Below are 27182 nucleotides of genomic sequence, written 5' to 3' on the forward strand. Positions count from 1 at the left end.
CAAAAAAAAGCACAAAAAAAAAGAAAGAAAAAGCATGCCTCCTTTGGGAATCTGAAAGCAGACAGGAAAAGAGCACTCACCGTGGCATGAGAAATGGTCAGGATGCCACCCTTCACCGAGCACTTCCTCCTCTGCCACACCTTCCGCAGCCTGCGCGATCAACAACACATCAGTCTTATATGTCTTTCATGCGTCCCCATACGTATCGTCATGAGCACCCCCTTCAGACGATACACACAGTAATATAATAGACGTACTCTAATGCACATGTTTGAGGCACAAGTGTCTGATTTATCTCACTTGTCCTACATAGGAGTCAGTGCGTGCCGGGCAGATGTTTAAAATAAGGTTCAGAGGTTAAAGGCAGCGCTGCAGAGGAGGGAGGAGGAGCGCCTGCTTCAGTAATCCGGCTCCCATCATTTTTTAACAAGTTCTTTTAACTACCATCAGTCACACTTGTTGCATATACTGTACACCTCATCTCACCTTTAGGATTTAGGTTATATTTTACCATAAATGATCACAACAAGTGTATAATGATTGTAACAGGTGCATGTTTAACCCATGATTAAAAATGCATGGGGCGTTCGAGTCAAACTGGGACTTATGATGATATTTCTCATGAACAAAGATATAAAATGATTGATATTTACAAAACACTTGATAATGATAATGATGAGGCCCTAGGCTGCAGTAAAACATCTGCAGTTGCTACCGAGAACATTCAGCGAGTTTATGCATGAGCCTGGAAAAAACTGGATAAGTTGTCTTCAAATTGCAAAAGAGACACATCTGTCTCAGGGACCTGTGTACACGATCATTCACAACCACCATTAGCACATTACAGGAACTTCGGCTGGGAGTTATTGCCGCATTCTCGGTCCAGTCCTGATCTCGCTTCAAGACAATTCAACATGTTTGGGCAATTAAAGGAGTTCCTGGGAGGCCAGGGTTTCAGAAATAAAGCAGGCAGTCTGATCATGGCTCCAGCGTTCTGAGATAGTATCCTTGATGTTATCCAAGCAGTAGTGAAACGCTGGAATAAGTGCATCAGTGTAGCATTTACATTTATTTACATTTGGCAGATGCCCTTATCCAGAGCGACTTTTTTACATTTGAGCAGTTAAGGGCCTTGCTCAAGGGCCCAACAGGGGCAACTTGGTGTAAGCAGTGGATTATATTGAGAAATAAAGGGAGTTTTTAAATGTTATTCTGCACAAACAAAAGTCTTGGTTTGACTTGAACGCCTCTTATTTATGCGGATAAATCAATTAGTATAAATCTCCTGAGTACAATAACTGCTTATTGTATAAATATGCACATTTTTTACAATTACTCAAAAAAAGAACGAGCCGCAAGCGAATAGTAACAGATTCTTGTACAGAAAAGACCGGACACTTTATCATTACAGGAGAGTTCACACTTTTTGAAAAATGACAATCGTGTGATTTTTACATGTTTTGCATAAATTTGTTGAGTTTATCTTCCGCAACACTGCAGGCTTTGTGCGAATGCATACAGTGCGCATTTTTAAACAGATCAAAAAAAAAAAAAGGCCACGTACATCTGTGTAGCTGCAATGCTGTGAACAGCAGTCTCAGGCCACGCCTCCACTGACTGGGTGCACAACACAGTTACAGTACATGGTGCCTATTTTGCGAATGAATAATTAATGTGGTCTGCTATAAATATGGAATAATGCATGACAGGATGTGCTATTACAGGAAAAAATACTCCATGTACTGAACATCATATCGAAGTTGTGACCTGAAATGTGATAGTCCTCTCCTTAACCTCTCAAATCAGCTACAAACTATTAATCAAACTGAAAAAGTTAAACAATTCTTTAATTAAAGTTAAAACAATTCAGCACTGACGCCTCTCTCATGCGTACTGATTATTACAGTCTCAGAGTATAAGACACCTGAGACGCCTCGCATAAATATTAAACATCTTCTTCACCCTTTATCGATGATTATACCCGTTTCTTTGTTAAATAAAACCTTTTAGATACAATCTGTTAATTTCTCCTAGATTATATTAAGCTTTTTCTATTGTACAGCTAATCAACATAAGTTAATATTCCATCCATCCATCTAGGAACCCCAGTAGTCCAACAAGGGTCCGTGAAGGCCAATGGTGACCATTGTATTTATTCCCATTTTTCCAACTATGGTAGGAACTCCGATCAACATTCACATGCGTTCACACACTAGCGGCAATTTGGGAACACCAATTCGTCTAATCTGCATGTCTTTGGACTGTCGGAAGAAAACCAGAGTACCCAGAGGAAACCCACCACGCAGGAGCATGGAGTTTGGATGTTCTCCCCATGTACCCGCTTGGTGGGTTTCCTCTGAGTACTCTGGGTTCCTCCCAAGTCTGTGTGATTGTTTTCGCACAGACTGATATATCAGTTTATGATACAGCGGTATAGTGTTGCTGGATGACAGAAGTGCAGTCCTGAATGCAGCGTTGCTCTTTCACAGCTCTATTCTCTTCTTGACCGTCTAGGTTCTCTGGTGTCCTCCCAGTGCGCCAAAACAAACCAGTAGACAGATGTCTGACTCTAAAGTTACTGTAGGTGTGAATGAAGGTGTGAACGTGTGGGTGTTTTGATTCACAGCCAGCGTTTCAAGCATAGACTCTGCCATCGTCCATTGTGTCCCTTTACCAAGTGCTTAATATTATTGATAGTCCGGGAAAAACGTCAAGAGCAATACTCCTCTGCCTTCCTACTCTATCAATTTCCACTTGTCACGTGCAGACGGCACCTGATCCTGATGATCTAAACAGAGATCTACTCCCGTTCTCAGGTACGATTGGCTTTCTTATCAGATGCGATCCGCGCCCATGTACGCTATATTGCTCCAGAGACCACCTTCTCCAGAGGACTCCAGCTTGGAACGATTCCCCAGCTTTTCTCACTGAGGAAAATGAACCAGACTTTGGGCTCAAGTGTTTTCAGAAACAATCCAGGTTGGTGATTGGAGTGTCCAGTATCCCGGATCCCGGGGTAATGCATTGCTCTTGCTGAACTTCTTGCAGATTTATCCCTTTACAGATATTGTGCACATGTCAGTGTCCTAATGGCACAGGAAGCCTTTCCGTTCGCTAAGTTTAAAATTAATTAAAGGAAGAAGATGAGTGAGTGAGTGAGTGAGAATGATGAGCCTACGGTTCTCTTTTTTCACCAGATTTAGCCTTTGGGCCCGGTGCCCGGAGTCACACACCGGGCACATCAAAAGAACGAAAGTCATTAAGTCAGACCCGGAGACAGACAGATGATAGGAAGCACATTTGCTGGTCAGACAAAAGGGACACTACAGGCTATAGGATGTATTACCATATAAGGAATAAGGAAGCACAATAAGGGAGTTGTTTTATGGACACTGAGGCCATTTAGAGCTTTTAACAGTGGGCAATAACTAATAATCTAGTTTTCTGCCTGGATGTGCAGCCCAGATGTAATGCAACGTAATGATTTGGTTCCAGAGACACTTACCCGTCACTTTTCTTCATCAGATAGCCCTTCTTCTCACAGCCGAACTCCTTATTGCCCTGAAGCTGATGCATACTGTATCCACTCTGCTTGCTCTGTGAATCCTACACACACACACACACACACACACATATATATATACCACTTTAAACGCATTTAAAGGGTATAAATACAAAACACTGAGCTAATATTAAGAGAAAATGAATTGCTTTAGAATTAGAAATGCACTTATGAAAGATTAATTAAATCATCATTCAAAAAAAAAAAAAACCCGGCTCATGCTCGGAGACTACAGCATGTCAACAGAATATTACTGATACTGATCAACTTACTCTCCTAGACTTCAGTCAGAAGGCATTCAAAGATAGAGAGAAAGAGAACAGGACATCACATCATTAATCCAGCTAACATGCAGCGCGCAAATGAAAAGCAGACCGTCGGTCCGATTCAATGACATGCCTAGTACGGATGACAGGGTACAGTACAATGGCATTCGACCCAAACCAGAACCATGTGCTTTGAAAGGCGACATTAATTCCAAACATATAAAACATCAAACACTTGGCTCTACAAAAGCGTCCCGCTGTGTTCGTCCTGACCTGTGAAGTTCCCTTCCCTCGTTAGAACATGTAAATCTGCAAAGCTGTTCAGTGCGCAAGGCTGTAAATGTCACGTTTGGAAAAGGTAAATGCTATTGCTAGAAAGCAAACTCTGATCTGGCGTCATCTTTTTTTTTTTTTTATTAACGCTGAGATCATGTATTCCTCATTAAACCCTCAAGAAGCCCCTGAATCAACACAGAACCACATGGCCTTGAGGTGGGAGGGGGTCTGTCTGCTGCTGTTGTGATCACATCCTGGTGATCTCTTAGTCAATCAAACATAAACAGTTTAAAAATATATAATAATAATAATAATAATAATAATCAAAGTCTCTGTACAGTGCATTTTGGTGTAGCTACCTCTTTCTGGTCCAGCTGTAAGGAGGATTTGATAAGGTCTCTGAGAGCAGTTAGCTGTTTCTTCTCCTCGTCCTGTGTTTGCTTTATCTGAAAAATATCAAAGGAGGATCAAAGTTTGTTCAAAATGACTAAGCTCTTTCATCTTCCGTGCCTTTTCTGCCTAAATTGCAAGACTACCCGTGTAAGCCTCTCAGAATCCAGAATTTTGGTGAAGTTCTTATTGCAACTATTATTATTATTATTATTATATATATATATTTTTTTTTTTATCTTTTGGCTGTTATGCCAGAAAAAAAAGTGGGCCATCTGTCAAGGGGTCGCCACAGCGGACAATCCAATCCGCACAAACCCAGGCAGAGGATTTTTACGCCGGATATCCTTCCTGACACTACATTCCCATTTAATTCAGGCTTGGGACCGGAAATGCATCGCAGTATTACGTCAAAGTTATTAACATGTTATATTATACATACAGTATAAGGTCTGTACCAAAAGTAATACAAATGTGGACACTTTTTAATAAACTATCATACATCAATCATATCAAACCAATTTGGAGAGATGGGGATACACTCTGGAAAGCGGAGGAATGAAGGTTAGCCGCAGTAAGACGGAATACATGTGTGTGAATGAGATGAACCTAAGTGGAACGGTGAGGCTACAGGGAGCAGAGGTAAAGAACGTGCAAGACTTTAAGTACTTAGGGTCAACGGTCCAGAACAACCGAGAGTGTGGAAAGGAGGTGAAGATGTTGAGGTTCTCCTTGGGAGTGACAAGGATGGATAGGATTAAGAATGAGTTCATCAGAGAGACAACCCATGTTAGATGTTTTGGAGATAAAGTCAGAGAGGCCAGATTGAGGTGGTTTGGGCATGTTCAGAGGAGAGCTGGTGAATATATCGGTAGAAGGATGCTGAGGTTGGAACTGCCAGGCAGGAGGTCTAGAGGAAGACCAAAGAGGAGATTTATGGATGCAGTGAGAGAGGACATGAAGTTAGTTGGTGTGAGAGAAGAGGATGCAGAGGATAGGGTTAGATGGAGGCAGATGATTCGCTGTGGCGACCCCTAAAAGGTAACAGCCGAAAGACAAAGAAGAAGATCATACATCAATCAGACATTACATTATGACCACCTTTCTATCTAAACCAGCATTAACCTTTCCAGCAATTCACAAGCTCTTCTATTGGATCAGAATACACGGGACAGCCTTCCCACCCAATGATGTGCATCAGTGAACCATGACCCTGTCGCCGGTTCACTGGTTTTCCCTTCTTGGAGCACTTTTGGTATGTTCTGACCACTACAGACCAGGAACATCCCACAAGAGCTGCAGTTTTGGAGAGTAGCCCTTGTAGTTCAATCCAATAGAAGAGCTACTGTGGCTCAAATAGATGAAAAGGGTTAATGCTGGTTTCCATTCGAAAAATCTCATAATACACCAAGTTGTTGATGGCCAATGGGGAACCCACTCAATATAAGGCAGGTGGTTATGATGTCATGATTGATCGATGTGTGTTGTTCAAAATGAACATGTTAGTAGAGTAGTAGAGTAATTTTTCCTTTACACGCTCTACTATAACGAGTAGCAGGAGTAGCTGAGTGGTTAAGATGTTGGACTACTGATCAGAACGTCCTAGCTCCAAACCCCAGCATGATCATGTTGCTCTTAACCCTCAGCTGTTCAGATGGCGTAAGCTGCTCTGGATGATCTGTATCTCTAGCAGTTTATCGAACTACAAGGCAGTTTTTTTTAACCAGTGAATTTAAACTTGAGTTCGATTACGTAACACTGTACTGTTAATAAAAAAAAGTTTATAAAGATCTCATTATGTGTAATTTTTTTTTAATCTGGAAAAAAAAAAAAAACTAAACAAATTAAGGTTTTCATTTTACAACCCACCAAGTGCTCCCATCGTTTAAGTCAGTGGTTCTCAGCTCCGCTCCTGGAGGACCACAGCCCTGCACATTTAACTGCTTTCTCAGCTCCCAGCACACCAGAATGAACTAATCAACAAATTAACAGCCTTTTCGTAATTGAAGTGGGTAAGGTAGATCGCTAAAATATGCCGTGGCAGTGCTCCTCCAGGAATAAGGTTGAGAACCACTGCTTTTATATACGAATTTATGCATATAATATGTTCTCATATACACTCTCTCCATGCCAGATGTTAGCCTTTAATATGTGTGTTGAAGATCTCTCAAAAAGAGGTCAAAGTCTGGAGGCGTAGTGTCCTGTGGGAGTTAAACTGGATAATTAAGTCCATGAGTGTCCTCCTCAGCAGCTCCGAGGTCGGTTCATTACTGCTGATTGGATCCTGGACAGCGAGCTACATTCTACATTCCGGCCTGAGTGTGAGACATCAGACTAGACACCAGCTTTAGTATGTAAGGGGTTAAAAGAAAAGAATAATATAATAATAAAAAATAAATCAATTCCAAGGTCGTCATAGCTAGTTAACACCATGACCACACACACATATTTTCAAATCTCTTATGCCCGCTGGCAATGAAAATAAACCAATTACAGATCCTCAGCTGAAATAATAAAGCATTACAGCACATTAGGGGGAAACTCACGTTATAGAGATCAGCTGCTAACTTCTCAATATACTGCTTCATCTTGTCAGCGGTTTTCAGGCCATCCTGGAAAAAGCTAAAACGAATAAAAGTTTCAAACCGGTTAGGGCCGGGGGCGTTACTGCAATAACTGTACGCCTTAAAGAGAATAAATATCAAGCGTACTTCAAAAGAGTCCCGGACTTTTATACTGTAAAAAACACGCAGGGCTGTACTTACTTGCATTGTGCATGATAATACTTGATGAGGTTCTGGAGGAGGTCGACTCCCTTCTTCGTCTTTATCTCGTTCACTTTGATCAGGTACTGTTCAACATAAAAGAGGAAACAGTCACAATCGAATGTACAGTACAATTAAAACTCGGTACTGTCGGCTACTTCCCTCGTTACCAGGGATCTTTATTAGAAACCTCAACGCAGGACTAGGGAACATGATCAATGATGTCACGCTACAGGTTTCTGTAAGGGGTGTTCAAATCAAACTGGGACTTTTTGCATGTGCAATAACAGGACAGTTATGAGAGTTATGAGAGTAAAAACTCCCTTTACTTCTCTATATAATCCTTTGCTACATTAATGCACTTATCCCAGGGTTTCATTTGTGCTTGGATACTATTAAGGTAGAAAGTTTTCTCTGTACGTCGGAGCCATGATCGGTCTGAAACGCTGGCCTCCCAGGAACTCCTTTGCAGTTATCTGTCGATTTTCAAGTATCAGGCGTTTCACTTGCAACTTTCACTTGGCTACCTCGACTAGAATCGATATTCAACGAAGTACGGATTTCTTCCAAATGAGTCTCATCACTGCACTGTGCATGACGTCTTCTGTAGATGTTAATCGGCTTTACGGCTTCATTTATAAGAAAGTAAAAAATCAAAAAAATCAAAAGTCCCGGTTTGAATTGAACACCGCCGTATATTGATATTGCAAATATCATTTTATCATGTTTATGTTTTTAAATAATAAAAAAATCAGATTGGAATTCACATGATGCAATGTAAAAAACTGTATAATAAAAATGCATAATAGAAGGTTGCCCTGTTTTTCCATTGGTTTATTCTGGAAATATGGTAGCAAGTCTATAAGTTGTCACTGATATATTCAAGATTAAAAACAAGGCTGTTCTTGTGATCATGCACAAAGTACCAGGATCAATTATACCTCTATAACTCACCTTCCTGCTTCGTTGGGTAAACGGGATTTCCTAGAGAGCCTGACCTTCAAATTGCTCCCACCATTATAAACACTCCCCAAGGCTCATCCTAAGATTTATTTCTGCAAAACCGCTCGTGCTATATAGATTGAACTGAATACTGTTCGCTTCATCACTCTCTGTATTCTTTCATGCCTGTTTCCTCTCAAGGTTTCTCCATGATGTCGTCTCAGGGGCTTCCTGTTGCTTTCTCATTAGGACTCATTAGGACTAAAATCTATATCTGGATCAATACAGTCAGTTAAACTGTCATCTGTTTTCCCCCTTAACATTTCACTCTCTCATTATAGAATCCAAACACGAGCTTAAATTTACTCAAATATTAATAAAATGTGGTCACATACAGAAAACTAAATGTGAGCAGAACCTGATAGAACCAGCTTCAGTGATTTAAATTTGAAAGTATTTAAATATAGTTGCAAGCAGCGATGAGCGGGCCCAAGCACCCTGCGCCATCGCCACCCGGGTGTACCGCACAACTTAGGGCTGATGTCAGCTGGGGCCCTAAAATACCTGTCATGTCAATAAAGCATCATTTAAACCTTTTAACCGCATGTGTGGTTTGTGTGCATGTGGTGTGTGTTAACATTTGTGATGTGTTTGTGTAATGAATATGTAAAATGTGTATCGGGTGTCGCGTGCATACGTGCAAGTGTGTATGAGCTACTGTATGCAGCGAAATCTCATGTGAGGGCCCCCGAGGGCCCGTAACACTCCCGGGGCTTCGACTATCAGGCCTCCTAATGGCATCATATTCAAACCTGTCTGCCAGTTTTTGTGCATGTTAGGACCCCCAAATGATGGAATTTTTTTTAAAATAATAATAATCCTTAAAAAAACAAGAAAGCCCTGCGCACACTAGTGCTTGGGCCCTAATAAATGCTATTCGCTCAATTTAATTCTGAACAAGCTACAAGCCCACGCTGTTCCATGCTTAGCAGTAGGGTTGGGTATAGTTTGTATTTTTTAACAAAACACACTACCTAACCCAACTACAATAATTTAACACCAATATCAGTAAAGGAGTTAGTATTCTCAGTATGCTACAAACCAGCTTCAGCTATTCTTTTGCAGGAACACGATCACATTTGCCTTAACTGCCAAAACATGACACCTCTCCTGACGTTGCTAGAGTCGGTCTGACTGGGGCCGGACACACACACACACACACACACTGCCAGCTGATGTCCGCAAGCTGTTAAACATGCTGCATGTCTCTGCTTTTAACTTCATTCCCTGTGTCCTTACATGTTACATTAGGTTTGATGTGTTTCCCCCTTTACACATCAAGCCCTAAATATATGTCATGTTTTATATGTTTCCCACGACGACATCATATTGCGGTGTTGGAATCCGTTGTTGTGAAATAAAGCCACTCTAAGACGCTTAGCTTTAGGCAGTTTAACATGGACACTCGAGTTACTACGAAGATTAGCAAAATCTGTAGTATTAGAGATTTCTGACTCGTGATTACGTGCATTTTTTTTTTCTTCCATGCAGTGAGGGTGATGATGCTTCTTACTGTACGTCTGTAATATACCGAGTTTCTGTTTCTCTACATTATTTATACAATTTTGATCAAAAGACATAAAATGGCTTAAATTTGACCCTTAAATTGGATCTTACTTTATTGAGTTTGTCCTAGGTAAAAAGAAATCGATAAGAAAATAATTTAATTTGACAAAAAATGATGTAATGCCGGCCTCATCATTCACTCTCACTCACGCACTCACCCTCTCATCGTCTGTACCGCTTTATCCGGTATAAAAGGTCTCGGGGGGCCTGGAGCCTATCCCAGGAGATTAGGGCACAAGGCGGGGTACACCCTGAACAGGTGTAAGTCATTGCAGGGCACACACACTCATTCACACACTACGGGCAATTTGGGAACGCCAGTGAGCCGTAATCTGCATGTCTTTGGACTGTGTGAGGAAACCCGGAGAACCCAGAGAAAACCCACCAAACACGAGAAGAGGCGGGAATCAAACCTGGACCCTGAAGATGCAAGGCGACAGAGCTAACCACTAAGCCACCGTGCCTCCTGCCTCATCCTGCATTCAAACATAAACTATTAGTCTAATGTAAGACACATAGCCAGACCCATGGCACCTGAGGGCTCTTCCACATTCCCAAACTTCTTGCAGAATTGTCCTGGAACGCAATTCTTGATGGTCCTTGGTTATTTGCAGGCATGTTGTGTCGCCATTTTAACGGCTTCGCATTGGATGTAGCCATTTTAGCAGATTTGCGTTACCCCCCCCTGAGAGGTTTATACGAGCGCTCCAGCAGCGACACATCAAAGCTGTCCTCATCATGTCCAGATCATGCTGCCTGAAGAGAGTTCTGCTGACTGTGCTCGCATGTGCCGCTGTCCCCTTCTTCTCTCCAGCACAAGAGATTCATCCTGGCACGTTTCTGTTGCTCGTTAAGTCAATGAAGCGTGGAAAAATGTATCCTGGTGCTCTTTCATACTCACTTCACACATCTGTAGCTGAAAGATCCTGCGCTCTTTCTCCATCTCCTCTGCGATCTCGGCTCCGGTGATCTCGGTGCGGATCATCCCGTGCTGTTTGGCATGCTCTCGCTTCTCCTTCTCAATCTTCGTACTGACGGTAAGATAGGAGAGAAAAGCAATCATACAGTCAGATAAATGATCTCACCTAGTTTGGCATAGGCAATATCTCACTTTCATCTCATTTAGCAGAGATCCTAAGTCGTTTTTACCAGAAATGTATTTTCTGTCGATCTGGAAATATTTTAAAACTAATTATTATTACCATAATCACTCAGTCATTGTCTATACAGCTTTATCCTGTAATCAGGGTCGCGGGGGGCCTGGAGCCTATCCCAGGAGACTTAGGGCACAAGGCGGGGTACACCCTGGACAGGGTGCCAATCCATCACAGGGGACAAACACCCTCATTCACACACTACAGGCAATTTGGGAACGGCAATTAGCCGAATGTGCATCTCTTTGGACTGTGGGAGAAAACTAGAGTACCCAGAGAAAACCCACCAAGGACATGCACGCAGACCCGAGGAGGGAATCGAACCCGGAACCTCGAGGTGCAAGGCGGCAGTGCTAACCACTAAGTCACTGTGCCTTATTATTATTATTATTATACCACATTATTATAATGTACATTGCCTGTACAAGTCCTGAAAAACATAAGATTACTTACAACTTCGTCTCGTAGTCTTTCCAGGCTTTGTCAAAGGGCTTTTTGAGATCCTGTAAATGTCAGAAATTGCATTTCTTCAGTAACGATACTGTAAGAATCACGTCATAATTATTGCAGAAAAAATGAGTAACATACAGTATTAATGATCAGATAATCGCAGGACTATTAGGAGGCTTAATCCCACCTTTCTACTACCAATAAAACAAGTTTACATGACAACCAAAAATCCAAATCTTTTCTTAATGATTATTTTCCTAAAACATGAGCAGGATACAGCAACACTTTTTCCTGGATTCAATTATGGTTTATAACGCACGGGGAGATGTTTCTATCCTGAGCTACATGTTCCATGAACAGCTTTATGTGCTTTTTTTCTGTTGTTTGTTCTTGCTGAGTCAGAGAGGAAGAGGAGGAGGAGGAGGAGGAGGAGGAGGACAGGATGTATTATACAGTCTGTCTACGGGGCAAAACGAGAGACTTATCGCCTGCACTCGGACGTTTAGCTGAAGCTGCAGAACTCTTCCGTATAGCTCAGCGTAATGTCCAGACTGATGGCCGCTTCAAACCCACTTAAAGCCTGTAATCATATAATAGCTGTGTATTTATCATTATCACCATCATCATCATCATCGTCATCGTCACCATCATTGTGACTGTATCAGTATTACAGTAATATTTTCTTCCTGGGAAATTGCCTAATCCTTGGTCACTCCTAGCCTCCGTTAGTTTATTAAAACAGCAGAAACGTTAGTACAGTCTGCCTGGTATGAGCGATTTTGAAAGCGTAAACTACTCCACTCTGAAATATTTGGCTGAAACCAAAAAATCTTGAAGAAATTTTATATCATTTACGCTTTTTTTTTTTATTATTTTTGGATTTTCTCCCAATTTTCTCCTTAATTTAGTCGTGGCCAATTCCTCCCAGTCACTAGGGGGCTCCCACATTAAGGCTACTACTACCACTCAGCCGGGAGGGCCGAAGACTATCACGTGTTTCCTCCGAACCGCGTGACGCCAGCCGACCGCATCTTTTCAAACTGCTTGCTCACGCACCGTCAGAGGCGGAGTAACACACTCAGAGGAAAGCGCTAGCCGCTCCTTCCGCGTGCACGAGCTCACAGACGCCCCTGATTGGCTGCAGAGCCGTGATTGATGTGGGAGCGCAAGTACCTCTCACCCCTCCCCTCTGAGAGAGCTCGGCCAATCAGCTTTCTCTAGACCTCCGGCTGTGAGAGGTAACAGCATCACCCGGGAATCGAACCAGCGATCTCCAGATGATAGGGCGAGAACTTTAGCACTGCGCCACTCGGAGCCACCACGCTTTTTAAGGCATAACAATATAAGTAGTATTTATACACACACACAGGTTTATATTAATGAGCATGTTATGGGGATTTCCTTTTTTTTTTTTTTTTTAAATGTATAGTATATATAGTTAACCTAAAAATGTCTACACACTTAAGGAAAAGAAAACTTTTATGATGTATATTATATTAATATACTGGCATTATTAATATGTATTAATAATATGATCATATACAGTATATCAATATCTAATGCATAGCAGTTATAGCAATTTGTTATATTATATTAAATATTTATGCAAGTGTTTTTTTTTCCTGAAGTGTATATAAATTTTTTTTTATACATTTTATGGTATATATATATATATACCAGATACACTACAAATACTAGGCACCTACAACTGCTTGTACGTTTTAAATACACTGCGTGGACAAAAAAAAAGTTGTCATTAGATAAGAGTTAAATTATTGGGCTGCATCAAGCAAAGAAAACAACTAAGGAGATTTGAAATGACTAAAACTCCCAGGATCGGCCATAAACCACTCATTAGTGAGAGTAGTCAGAAAAAAAAAAAGGTTTCATTTGCCAGGTAGCATAAAGACTGGATTTTGGATCAATGGAAACAGGTCACATGGTCTTTGACCCTATCCCAGAGTGATGGAGCCGTAAAAAGGGTAAGAAAGGAAGCACATGAAGCGATGCGCCCATCATGCATAGTGCCCACTGTACAAGCCTCTGGAGGTAGTGTTACCATCTGGGTTTGCTTCAGCTGATGACCTGAATGTACTGAATGACTATTTAAATGTACTGAATAATAATTATTTTGTTGTTGTTGGCCAGGCGGCGGATATCATATAGCATGTTTCAAAAAAAAAATTTTTTATGTAAAAAAATTATAATAATCTCCATTTACTGTAACAGAGCGCTGGCACGTATTTCAAGCAGGAAAACATTAGAAGTCGTGAGATTACTAATGAGAAAGAGGAGAAAGCCTGCGTTTTTTTTCATTGGTAAATTGTACTAGCTTGTGTGGTGCTTCGCTACAAAAAGGGTAGTTCGGCAGATCTGGTAATACATCATAATTAGGAAGCATCGCGGGATAATGCTGTGGTGTTATATCAAGTAATGAAAAAGTACTGCACACACACACACACCAACACAAACACACACACACACACACAGTTTGCTGGCGGTAACAGTAGCCATTTGTTTCGCACGCCATGATGTGGCGCGCTCTCTAATTTAATCCGCATGTATTTTATAGAGCCTCCTTCCCAATTAGAGTGGGCAGGCAGCGGGAATCTCACCCCTTTCACTCCTTTCAGGTCGCCTTTCAGCAGAGAGTCCAGGGTGAAGATGACATTGTGGCTCAGGCTCTGGAGCTGGAAATAGAGGAGAGGAATCAAGTGTTACACTTAAAAGAAAAAAAGCAAAACAAAAAGCTTACTTCTGCAGTTCAATAGCTAGATGCATTACAAGACCAGGAAAAGACGTAAATGTACATGCTTGAAAATAAGGGCCTTTTCATAGTTATTAGACTGTAAATTGGGACCCTGGTGAAACAGACATAGACATTACCCAGAGGGAGCTCTAATGTTGGATGACTGTTGTAATTTGCTTTTAAAAGACAGTAGTAAAATTGCCGTGTCAGCATCATATAAGTATCACAATTTTATAAATATACCAACTGTATATTAAACTATTATTTTTTTTTTTTAGATTTTACAATTCTAGACATTCATTCATCTTCTATACTGCTTAACCTGTGTAGAGGGTCATGGGGGGCCTGGAGCCTATTCCAGAAGACTTTGGGTATGAGTCGTACCACACATGATGCTGTGCTACAGAACTGAATATATTTAAACAAAAAAAACCCTTTTTTTGGAGATGCATGAATTGCCAGACTAAAGAATCATAAGAAGACAGATTCGCATCTCTATGGAGTAGTACATTTGTATAGAGGAATAGTTACTAATACGTGCAATTTAAGCAAACTATGTCGGTTAATTAAAAATAAAGATATTTACACTTTTGCATTACTTTTTGTACAACCTCAAAACAACGAAACCGTTATTCGGAGCATTTATGCTGATAAACATCCATTCACACAATGACCCACCACATGCATGATCCTAAAAGTTTCTAACAGGGTTTAGAATTACGTGAGAGATTGGCACGGATACAACAGCTTCCCACACACAGTGGGTGTATCTCAGGTCATCTCTTAGTGCATAATATATCTGTTTAGTACTAATCCTGTTTTGCAACACTGTGTTAGGGGCATTCGTTCAACGTTACCCTGTCGTCATGGCGTCAACGTCGTTTGACATCGTCAAATCAAACTTATTCTAACTTTTTTACCAATTTTCGTAACATTGTCAAAACATTGTGCAATGTTAATTTAGCAATCAAAAATTGCGCCTTGGTTAAAACATTTAGTGAATCACATCCAAAATTTCTTTTCTCTTCTTCCAGAACACCATAATCACATTTCCGCAGCACTACAGCTCTGTCTTTTGGTTCAGTTTGACGGCTCATATGCGCAAACAAAATCCTGCATCCCAAAATACCTCTTCCTGCAATGGCTTGATTCTTTGCCAAATCACTTTCTCGCTGCAATCAAACCTAACTACGGTTCCCCTTAAATCCATTTCGCTCTCGCTCGGATGCTCTCAGACTTTCTGCTTCGATCCACACCTGCTTCGATTCAAAGAAAATGAAACACTGCAGCCTGACTATATATACAGTATTTAATTAGTATTCTTGTTTAGTATTACTCTTGCTTTTATTGTTTTGTTTTTTTTACCGAAGTCAAAAGATTTTTTTTTTTGACATTCGTTATTTCTATGCGCAAGACAAGCATCGATTCCTCACTTTTTTTTTTTTTGTCTTTGTGTGTTATTAGATTAACAGTATCACAAGACAAAATATATTAGCAAGCAGCGACGAGTGGGCCCAAGCACCTGCGCAACCTGTGTGCTTTTTGAGCATGTTAAGACCTCCATACAACGTTTTGTGCTGGAAAAAAGCATCACACTATGATGTCATGTTAAGCATGAGCATGATTTCACTCCGGAAGTTATTAGACAATTTTCGGTATAAGTTACCATTATGACGTAATATATTATACTGAACCATATAATTATACAGTATATAACTAAGAAAGTTCTTCGCCATATGTTTAAGGCCTCGCCACGGCTCAACCAATTGTTATATCAAAAATCCCTTCGCAATTTTGCATCCTTAATGTCTTGAGATCATATGGGCCTGGTTTAACATCGATCGTATAAATCCCCTAGGAGGAGTATATCAAAATCCACTGGGTGTGTTTTGCAAGCAACCCAAAATAACTATTGGGTAGAGCCCATGACATGCATAGTGAAGACTGTTTCTAACCAAGTTTGACTTTCTGTATGGTTGGAAAAAAAACTCAATTATAATCCTTAGACGAACAAAAGGGCCCTACACACACTATGATGTAATACGGCTGATTTCATAGTGCTTGGGCCCTTATTAACTGGATGAAAACCATGTCTGCATTTTTTTAATCAATTATTTTTAATATTTTCTCCAGCTGCAGTGACAAAGCAAGCTCAAGTAACAGATGTTACTGTCAAACACTGATTCAAATATTAGTGGCATACAGTAAAAGGTGGATCAAACAGCTCATATCATGAACCTCTCACCAGGTTTTTGAGCAGAGCCGCTAGCTCCTTCACCAGACTTGAGAACTTGATGAAGGAGGCACCTAGTTCAGAGCTATCCCGGCTCATGAAGTTACTGCCGAACTTGTCCAGAGCCTGGCAGTAGTTCTCCTCATTCTGTACATGCTCTGAGAAAAAGAAGAAGAAAAAACGCAATCAAATCACTATTACAGTATATTCCACAGTGCTCAACTCCTGCATATGATCGCTCAATAGGTTAGGGAATCTATAGTAACATGACGTTTGGGAACGTGTGTGTTATTGTTCCATAACAGTCAGAGTTATAGAAAGAATAAAACACTCCAGGACATGTTAAGAGACAATAATAAGCTTTGTGGGTGACAGTTGCTCCGCTTCGCATCAGACTGTATCACACACACCATCACCACGGTGATATTTTCCCATAACAGCATGCACCAAATGCCTCGCGAAATATAGTATACCAGAGTTTTTAAATTATTTATAGATTTGACAGATTAAAAGCCTGATTACTCAAAATTCCAGTTATTCACGGCTTGAAACCAAGGAAGCAAAACCGTCTGTGCTCTCTGGGTGGGAGTGAGTGTGATCAGGTGGCAGTTGGGAAGTGGCTGAGGATTAGCAAATGAGTAAATTGTAGGGAAACGGATTAAAATGTAACCAAAACAAAAATGTGTTCGAGGTTCAATATTTTGCTAATTATTTTAATAAAACTGTAAAAAAACAAGAAGCGTTCAAGTCAAACTGGGACTTTTGGTTGTGCAGGATAAATGAACAAGTTTTCTTAGTACGCCAGAGGCATGATCAGACTTAATTTCTGAAACACTGGCCTCCCAGGAACTCCTTTAAATGTCCCGAACATGTGGAAATGGTTTCTAGCGAGGTCAGGACTGTACGAGGGATGTGGCAATACCTTCCAGCTGAGTTCCTGTACTGTGCAATTGGTGTTTGTACTGTATATGAGTGCGTGTAAAGTATCAATAGACAAAGGCGTCTCTTCTGAAAATATGGCAAGGAGATATCCGTCGCTTTTCAAGGATCAGGCGGATCACCTTGCACCCGGGATCGTCATTCACGGAATTAACATTTGCAGCATTCACATGTTTTACTAGGGATAAAATTCTCATCTTCATTAAATGTTAATCGATTCGGTGCCTTCATTCACCATAAATTTCATCACAAGTCCCGGTTTGACTTGAACGGCCATCTTAGTTACATTTTCCTTTTCTTTTTTTCTATTAAAACATGTGGCATGCACACTTTTCCCTCTCAGTTGTCTGGCTGCCCATTACATTTCAGTGACCTTTTATTGTGAGTAAGGATGTATTTCCTGGGTAATGGTGGAGTCCTGACCTATGAATAGAATTCCAACCCCATAGAAAAACCATTTAGTCTGGTCTCTATTGTTTGCATAAACACTGGGCAGTTATTGTTTTGGCCTTTGCGTCAAATCCAGCCACGAAAAGGTCAAATTCTGACCCAGCACATAGCTGGGCGGAAACATGGCGAGCACGAAGAACACAGCTGTATACAAATCCGTCTTCAGCAGAATGCCACTGATAAAGAGGCAGAGCATTACCAGATTCCTGGCTAATCCCTGAACTTCCACAGCTTCCTGTTCCAACCGTGGGCCCACAGGAAGCCCAGGAAATCAGCAAAGCCATGCATATTAAGTGGTGCGCCGAAGCCGACAATCGACTCCGGTCTGCAGGGAGAAGAAGGAGATAAAGAAGGAGAGGGATGGACGAAGTCCAGGCAAGCAGAAAGACAGCTGAGCTTAAACGAGACATTAACCGAGTGAAAACGCAGACACTAAGCAGGCAATCCCCCTCGTACACGCGCCAGTTTCACATCAGAAAAAAAAAAAGAAGCTTGTTATGAGGAAACGTGCAGTGATGTAAATTCTCACTAGGATGGTGAATAGAGAGGGTGGATGTCGAATACGGTTTGTTAAAGCGGAGCCGCTCAGTGGCTCATCTGGGAGCCATCCTCGATGCGTGGCCCTCAGCAAAACCGTACGATTAGATCATCTGTCTTGGGTTTCTAAAACCGGAGCGCACCAGACTCCCAGGAAGATCCAGCAGAGGGCCGTTTAATGCGAGAAACTGAATGTGCTCGCTCAGGAGCCACAGGCTCGAGAGTTTCAACAGCATTAGGGTCAACAATCCCCCCAGCATCACCGAACGATCGTGAGCACTTAGAAAGCAAACAAACTCAAATACACAGCCGACTTTTATCCAAAGTGGCTGATTAGAGCCGGGGATGAACTGTTTCATCACGTGTTATATCATCTTTTTAATATTTAAGCACACAGGTGGGCGATTTGGAGATTTATTGCAATTTAACACCTATTCAAGCAGGGAAAGTGGCGACTGGAGGACCATGCTGCTCTGCTGTGAAAAAGTATTTGCCCCCTTCATAATTTTATTATTTATTTATTTTTTGCATATTAAATGTTGCAGATCATCAAACATTTTAATATTGCTCAAAGGTAACCCAAGTGGATACAAAATGCAGTGTTTAAATGATGGGTTTATTTGTTAAGGCAATTACGTTTTCCACTAGTTTTGGCCAGCTTTTTTCCCTGCATGAAAGAAATCATTAACTAAAAAACTGAATTTTGTTATCTTTGTGTAATATTAAAATTTGTTTAATGATCTGAATCATTGAAGTGTAACAAATATATATATAAAAAAAAATCCCAAATAAATTTATTGACATATGAATCTAGAATGATTTCTAAATTTGTAGGATCTGGTGACAAATGACACTTTCAGTAAGCCCCGCCTCCATTTCCCAATCCTAAAACTAGATCATCCTCACCTTTTGTCTCAACATAAATGGAGAGCATTTGAAATTAATTGATGTAAATATAATCCGGCGATATACGGCATGTTTGAATACCAGCCGGTAGCTCCTGACTCCACAACTGATTCATCATCTATACTGCGTTATCCTGTATTAAGGGTCTCGCCTATTCCAGGAGATTTAGGACACACTGGACAGGGTGCCAATCTATCGCAGGGCACACACTCATTTACACAATTTGGGAACGACAAATCTGCCTAATCTGCTTGTCTTTGGACTGTAGGAGGAAACCGGAGTACCTGGAGGAAACCCACCAAGCACCCCCTGCACGCACACCCCGGGGCGGGAATCTAACCAAGGTGCAAAGCGACAGTGCTAACCATTACTTTATTTATCCGGTCAATTAAATCGATTAATCCAATTTTCTTAAATGGTAACTCACGAGCAGCGAAGAAATCAATATCGCACAACCCTACAACACATTTCATCCAGACTGACAAACAACCTTCATCCTGTCTGCCAGGGTAAAGCACTAGAGCTGCACACTTAAACCAGTGACTTCATCCAACAACACAATGGAAGCAGGAAAAAAGAGCCAGAGTCTGAAATGGAGCGTCTGAGGTTATCTGCTGACTCGGGAGTGCCGAGCCGGAGGGTCGAAAAGTAATGGAGGCGAAAGAGCTCTAAGGTCAAAGCAAGGTCAGGTCAGAAATCTCAACCAACCGGCACGCTGCTGTAAATATAAATATGTCTGACATGTTTATACAGCACTGGATCATCTTAGAGTGATAATGCTTCCAGAGCTGAAGGAAATAATTTATTCTCAGAATCACGTTTATCGTCGTCTCATCGTCTATACGGCTTATCCTGTACAGGGTCGCCAGAGGCCTGGAGCCTATCCCAGGAGGCTTAGGGCACGAGGCAGGGTACACCCCAGACGGTGTGCTAATCCATCGCAGGACACACACACACACACACACACACACACACACACACGCTCATTCACACATTACAGGGCAATTTGGAAACGCCAATTAGCCCAATCTGCATGTCTTTGTACTGTGGGAGGAAACCGGAGTACCCAGAGGAAACCCATCAAGCACAGGGAGAACATGCAAACTCCATGCACACAGACCCGAGACGCGAATCAAATTACGGGATGATTATGGGATGTGCTGTTAAAGCAAAATAATCAACAATAGAATCTGGGAAAATATTTGATTTTTTATATGCCAAATATTTAATATATATTTAATATATGCCAAATATTCATAAATTAAAAAATATATATTGTTATGTCAATATATGTCAAATATTTAAGTGTTCAACCAGTAACATTAAGCGTACTGTTGTTTTATTACAAAAATATTTATGAAAAATATTTTATATTTTTACATACCAAATATTTAATATTTTAAAGTGTTGAAATGGTGATATTAAGTCTACTGTTCTTTTTTATGATGAAAGAAATATGCATTAAATTTATTTTTAATTATATGTACATTATATACAGTATATATATTTAATATATGCCAAATATTTCATATTTTTTAAATGTTCAAACAGTGACATTAGGCCAATTTTTTTTAAAGATAAATAAATTCATATCAAGTATACCAATAATTTTTTTTATATTTTTATATGCCAAATATAAATATATATTGGATATATGCGAAATATTTGAGATTTTTGGCATATAGTGTTAAAGCCTACTGTTTCTTTAAACGATGGAGGAAATATATGCCAAATATTTATATTGGACTCTGTAACAAATCAGCATATAGTAACATCATGGCTGAGTGAATGGAAATCAGATGTGGGCCGGAGAGATTCACACCCCTACAGCAAACCTCTGGACATGGACTAACGCCCAGATTTTAATTAACTTTAATTCTTTTTGGGGTTTTGTGTTTACAGAGTCTCTCGGTGGATTTCCAGCGGCAGCAGCAGCAACGTCATCTGGGATTTAGACTCCAAACAAACTGCACTGCGCTCCCTATCTGCAGCTTCTGTACTCATTTCCACTGACCTCTGTCACAGCTGCACATGGCCAAGATTTGAAAAAACAAAAATGCATATATTCTACCGATAAAATGACTTTTATCTCTTTTATTAAAATATTATTTATAGTGCAAAACAAATGGTTAAACAGAAACAAAAGATTGATTTCTACCCTCCTGATTGGAGATAAAGTGCATCATCGCTGCAGTCATGTAACGTGATCCTCTGGAGTCATCCTCCCTCTGCAGTCTGTGCTGTTTAAATATATATGATGCTCACTGAAGAGTTCCAGCCTGGGTTTGGATGATGGCTGGTGCCATCTGTATGAGTTATGGAAGAAAACTCCAAAAGCTTTGGTCGCATGTCTTTCAAGTAGTTCCTGGTGGATTTTGAGGTATTGTTTGGATCAACTTCTCGTCGTAAAAGCCAATATCCTTTCAGCTTGTTACTTGTTGAATGCGTCAGATTTGCTTCCAGGATTTACTGCTATTTACGAGAATCCATTCTTCCATCTACTGTGCGTGTGAAACGTTTCCTGAGACGAGCCTAAAAGATCCAGACCCAGACGAGAAACTTTTTATGATGCTTTTTAAAAAAAAATTTAGCTAATGATTGATTAAAATCTTTAATTTAGTAATTAATTACAATTTTAAACTACTAAGATTTACTTATATTATAAACGTGTAATGTTGAAATAAAGAAATGCATGACGAACTGCTTAGAGGAAACATGCAGTTTTATTATATCTCACACATTAACGTTTAATTGCACTGACGGCAGGCCTTGAACCTGGATCCTCAGAGCCAAAAATCAGTCATCTTATTATCCGATGTGTTACACATGCCATTATCACACACAGCCAGGTAACCATGCTGTGATTATGGAAAGCCATTAGGGTCAAACTTGGCCGCATTATTAATTTACATTACCAAAAAAAAAAAAAAACAGTAATGCGTTATAATTTGTTGATTGATGATACTTTTAGTTACATATCCTTTCCTTCTGATGACTCTTCCAAGCAGGTCGTGATGGTGCGAGCGACACTAAAGAGTGGAATGGTGCGTCACCACCCATAGATCCTCAGTGTCTTTGAGTACCAGCCGGAGAGTTTCATTAGTCTTCCAGATCGTGCCTTGAATTTGCAATGACTCTCATTTCTTAGTGACGTTTTGGACATTGGAAATCCGGAGCAGAAAGCACTTTAATATAGCGTTTTTTTTGTTTTTTTTTTTGCTTTGTAGGCTTTGTTGCCTCATTTTCAGTTCCTTGTCCAGCTGCTTTGAGGAACTTGTGGTTGTTGAAAGTTAGAAGAGTCGGATAATGTATTACTTTCTGAAAATGCCATCCTCTGATAATTCCAGTGTAGATTTTTTTCATTTTTCGCGTATTTCAAGAAGTACATATTGTATAAAGCATCTGTATACAAAATTATATTTTTGAAAATTGCTCCAAAGATTGCTTCTTTTTACAACAAAACGCAATTCCACCAGGGGTGCACAAACTTTTGAATAAAGATGCAGTATATACAAGGTGATCAAAAATGATCTGCACAGGTTATATTAAAACTTCAGTTTCAAAATAAGTTTTCTTATCAGCTCAGGCTACTGTCTCAGGTGTGAAGGTGTTACATCAGTTCATTTGCAACTGCAATGCGAGCAAAAATGTCTGGCCCACTTGTGATTGTCAAGAAAGAAGAGCAACGTACATTGTTTTTTTTTTTTTTCGGGGTCTAAGGGTGTACCTGGTGCCGAAAAAATTCACGGAAGACCACAAACCAAAGTGCTCAGATATCTGGAAACAAATTTTGGGACGGATACTCTAAGGAAGGTGAAAGTTTCTTGAAGAGAACCGTTAGTGGTGACGAGACAGGGATTCATCCAAAAACATCCTCAATCGCTGATCAAGAAAAAGGTTCGAAAGATTGATGCTTACGGTTTTCTGGGATTCTCAAGGTCCAATATGGGAACATTATCAGGACTCGACCTGCATGAGCCTGAACTTCAGATTACATGCAGAGGACTGCTAACCAAGTGTGTTGTGATCTTGCATGACAATGCACGTCTCCACACTTCTGCCCACACTGTCGACACTTTGCAAAAACCTCGTTTTGAGGTGTTAAAGCATCCTCTCTATAGTCCTAGACTTTCACCTGTTTGTTCCCCTGAAAGCAGCCCTGCCAGAACAAAGACTCATTTCTGATGAAGAAATGAAGACTGCAGTCAATTCATGGCTTAAAGACGGACCTAAAACATTTTATAATGAGGGAATACGAAAGCTTGTTGACAAAAGTGTATTAAAAAGCAAGAAGATTATGACGAGAAGTGCTCCCCCGCCCTCTAGTTTGCTCTGTGCATTGCAATTATTACTGCTTTATGACTTTTTTTATTTCCCAATACCTTATTTTCCCAGTATTCCCCAAGACGTATAGATCTTTCAGGCTTTCATCTAATTAGCCTTTTGTTTTGACCTTTCTTTATGGATTTGGGAATGTCCCCATAGACCGTGTTGCCTTGGAGACACAGAGATAAGAGAAGGAAGGTCCATGCTGAGTGTTCCTACTGACCGCCGCATTGTAATTCCCACTGCAGTTATTTAAACACAGACATGCTATGTGTTCAGTCAACAGGGTTATCATGACTTTTAAATAAAATTTGGATCGTTACTCTTAGGAAGGTGCAAGTTTCGTAAAGAGAATCATTACTGTTGACGAGACGTGGATTAAGAGTAAATGGCAGAGTATTGATTTGAAGCATCCTCAATCGCCGATTGGTTCAAAAATCCACCATCAGCTGAAGAATTGATGTGTTAAACCATCCTGATCTTGTTCCATCAGACTTTCACCTGTTCGGTCCCCTACAAGGACGAAGAATCTCTCATGATGAAGAAGCGAAGCTTGAAGCTCGGACTAGCTTAAAGATTTATTTAGAAATCTTTTAAACTGTCGCTGCTTTGGATTATTCAAAGAGTTAAGGAATTGAACCATTGATCAGAAGATCCCAGGTTCAAACCCCAGAACCACCAAGTTGCTGCGTTTCTTCCCTTGAGCAAGGCCCTTAACCTCTTAACCGCTCAGATTTAAAACCATATAAAAATGCAAGTTGCTCTCGATAAAGGTGTCTTCCATGATGTAACGTCCCAATGAAATAGCTAGTGCACATTTACAGTAATAAACGTTAACTATACAAGACGGTTGTCCATGACGCTACGTTATACATGAATATTACGATCACACACGCTACTTAGAAGAACAAATTCAGCCAGGTAGCTAATCAGGTTGCTTGAAATGAACGAGATCTCATACAAACTCGTGACATGTTTTAACCCAGACGGTGCGAATGGAGACAGGTACATAGATGTGCGCGACCGTGCCGTTTCAGGGCATCGATGAGTTCACATGACAATCACTTTTACATTTACATCACAAGTAATTATAAATGTGAACCATGTCGGCATGCAAGTCGAGCTGAAGTCAGTGTTAGACCTGAGAGATGGAGATGCAGCTCTTACCTTGGCCAGAGTTGTAGATCGCTTTGACTGACTTCTTCACCTTCTGTAGGGCGGTCCGGTCCTGATCCAGCGCCTGCCGAGAGCGACAGAGAGAGAGAGAGAGAGAGAGAGAGAGAAAGGAGAAGGAAGAAGAGTCAGTTTAAATGCTTTTCTTAACACTGCATCAGTATCGATCTGAACCCGAAAGGGAAAACCGCCCGCTCATTCAGGCCGCAGCTCAAGCACAGGGGATTCCGTCTTTTACCGTAACCATGGCAACAGGGCCAGGCGCCTGCGCCGGATAGCTTTTTTGGCCCAGATAAGCGAACAGGCCGCGAGACGGAAACCCGAAAGAGTGCGAAGGCTTCTGTAATACCGGCGGTTCCCATCAGAGCTCCAGCACTGAGAGGAGGAAGACGAGACCTCAACGCCTCCTCACGCCGGAGTGGAGACGCAACACCGAGCTCTGATTCTGACCCGCGTGGCAGTGATGCAGTCGCACAGCTGCTTAGCAACAGCATCACTGGCATGCAGTAACGACACACACACACACACACACACACGCACACACACACACACACGCACACGCACACACGCACACGCACACGCACACGCACACGCACACGCACACGCACACACACACACACGGGCACACACGGGCACACACGGGCACATCTCCACATCTACCCTTCTGTAATAAATATTCCCACATTAACTCTGTAACACACTAATATGTACAGCTCTCTCAGGGTGACGTGTTTGTTTATTTATTTACTATTAATTACTAACTGTTTATTATTTACTGATTTAGAGCAAAACAAAAGAAACAAAACATACAAACTATACTGTATCTGAGTCAGTCAGTACACACACACACACACACACACACATATACACACATACACACATACACACATACACACACACACACATACACACACACACACATACACACACACACACACAAACACACATACACACTTACACACACACACACTCTGTCATACACACACACACACTCCCTCTCTCTTACACACACCATCACACTCAAACAGACACACACACACACACACACACATACACACACATACACACACATACACACACATGGTCATAGACACACACACACTCCGTCATACACACACACACTCCCTCTCTCTTACACACACCATCACACTCAAACAGATACACACACTTTCTGTCACACACACACACACACTGTCACACACTCCAACACACATATTCTTTTTTTACACTCCCTCACACACAAACACGCGCAAACACACACACTCTGTCACACACACTCTGTCACACACACTCTGTCACACACACTCTGTCACACACACTCCCTTACACACTTACACAGTCATACACACTTTGTTACACTCATTGTCACACACACACACACACACACACACACACACACACACACACACACACTTCATCACACACATACACTCTGCCTCACTCACACCCTCACACGTTTACACTTTTACTCACATACACACACTCCAACATTCATTTTGTCACACACACACACACACACACACACACGCAAACGAAACATTTTTTTACACTCACACACATTCAAGCACACATTCGATCATTCGCTCACTCTCTAACACAAACCCACTTGCAGACACACACTCACTCACACACCCAATCACACTAAGTCTATCACATTCAAACAAACAAACAATCAATCAATCAATCAATCAAAATCTACCCTAGAGTTTTGGAGAGGTGGAGTCAGGGAATAGAGGGTGCACTGTTCCTCTTTTTTATTTCAATTTTAATTGAATCAGCTGATGGAAGTGATGTGGCACTTAAACCTGTCCCTTTATTAACGTAAACTCATGAGCAAATCATGCAAAAAATCCATTAGGACCAAAAAGAAACATGCAATAAACTATAAAATAAATAAAAAGAAGCCAGTTGTGACAACTCTCATGAGTGCAGCAGTCTGGTGCTTTTCTGATTTCCTGTTTTTACCCGCAGTGATCTACTCTGAAGTCTCCAAAACCACATGAACACGTGTGTAAAACCTGACGCATACGTTCCCCTTTAACAGGAAGCCAGATTCCCTCTTCTCAGTCTAAACCTGCAGGAACATCCTCACAATTATAACTGTTCTTAAAGTGTCTAAAAGATTGAGGCAAAATTCCTGAGTAAAGCCGTCAGCCCCATTAAATATCCCGAAATCCAGCAGGGAACTGAAGCAACAGTAATAAATATCCGTGCGGGATATGAGACGAAAAATCGGCGTGCGTGATGCCTCGGAGGGATGCGCGCTCCAGACGGTCCAGCCATGCTCAGTCTGACCTGCTGTATGTTTACGTCTCAGGTTCAGTCTCAACCCACCACTTCCTGTGGAGCGAGCGAGAGAGAGAAGGAGGGAGAGAGAGAGAGAGAGAGAGACGACAGGATGTAGATGCAGAGTTGTGAACTGATGGCGGGGTTGTGTT

At 41.0% G+C, this 27182-nt stretch overlaps 1 protein-coding gene across 1 annotated transcript in view; it reads right to left on the bottom strand.

The window, feature by feature from the left end:
• The window catches only part of asap1a (ArfGAP with SH3 domain, ankyrin repeat and PH domain 1a), an 82464-nt gene that overhangs the window by 19039 nt on the left and 36243 nt on the right, over nucleotides 1–27182 (bottom strand). The window contains exons 4-13 of the mRNA XM_053492668.1: nucleotides 24739–24811; nucleotides 16426–16571; nucleotides 14047–14121; nucleotides 11435–11484; nucleotides 10729–10858; nucleotides 7260–7345; nucleotides 7041–7116; nucleotides 4464–4550; nucleotides 3506–3606; nucleotides 81–150 (exon numbers count right to left, since the gene is read on the bottom strand). Of these exons, the coding sequence (XP_053348643.1) occupies nucleotides 81–150; nucleotides 3506–3606; nucleotides 4464–4550; nucleotides 7041–7116; nucleotides 7260–7345; nucleotides 10729–10858; nucleotides 11435–11484; nucleotides 14047–14121; nucleotides 16426–16571; nucleotides 24739–24811 (894 nt within the window). The remainder of the gene's footprint in view (nucleotides 1–80; nucleotides 151–3505; nucleotides 3607–4463; nucleotides 4551–7040; nucleotides 7117–7259; nucleotides 7346–10728; nucleotides 10859–11434; nucleotides 11485–14046; nucleotides 14122–16425; nucleotides 16572–24738; nucleotides 24812–27182) is intronic.

Source organism: Clarias gariepinus, chromosome 1 (assembly GCF_024256425.1).
Source record: "Clarias gariepinus isolate MV-2021 ecotype Netherlands chromosome 1, CGAR_prim_01v2, whole genome shotgun sequence".
In the NCBI taxonomy this organism is placed as follows: domain Eukaryota; kingdom Metazoa; phylum Chordata; class Actinopteri; order Siluriformes; family Clariidae; genus Clarias; species Clarias gariepinus.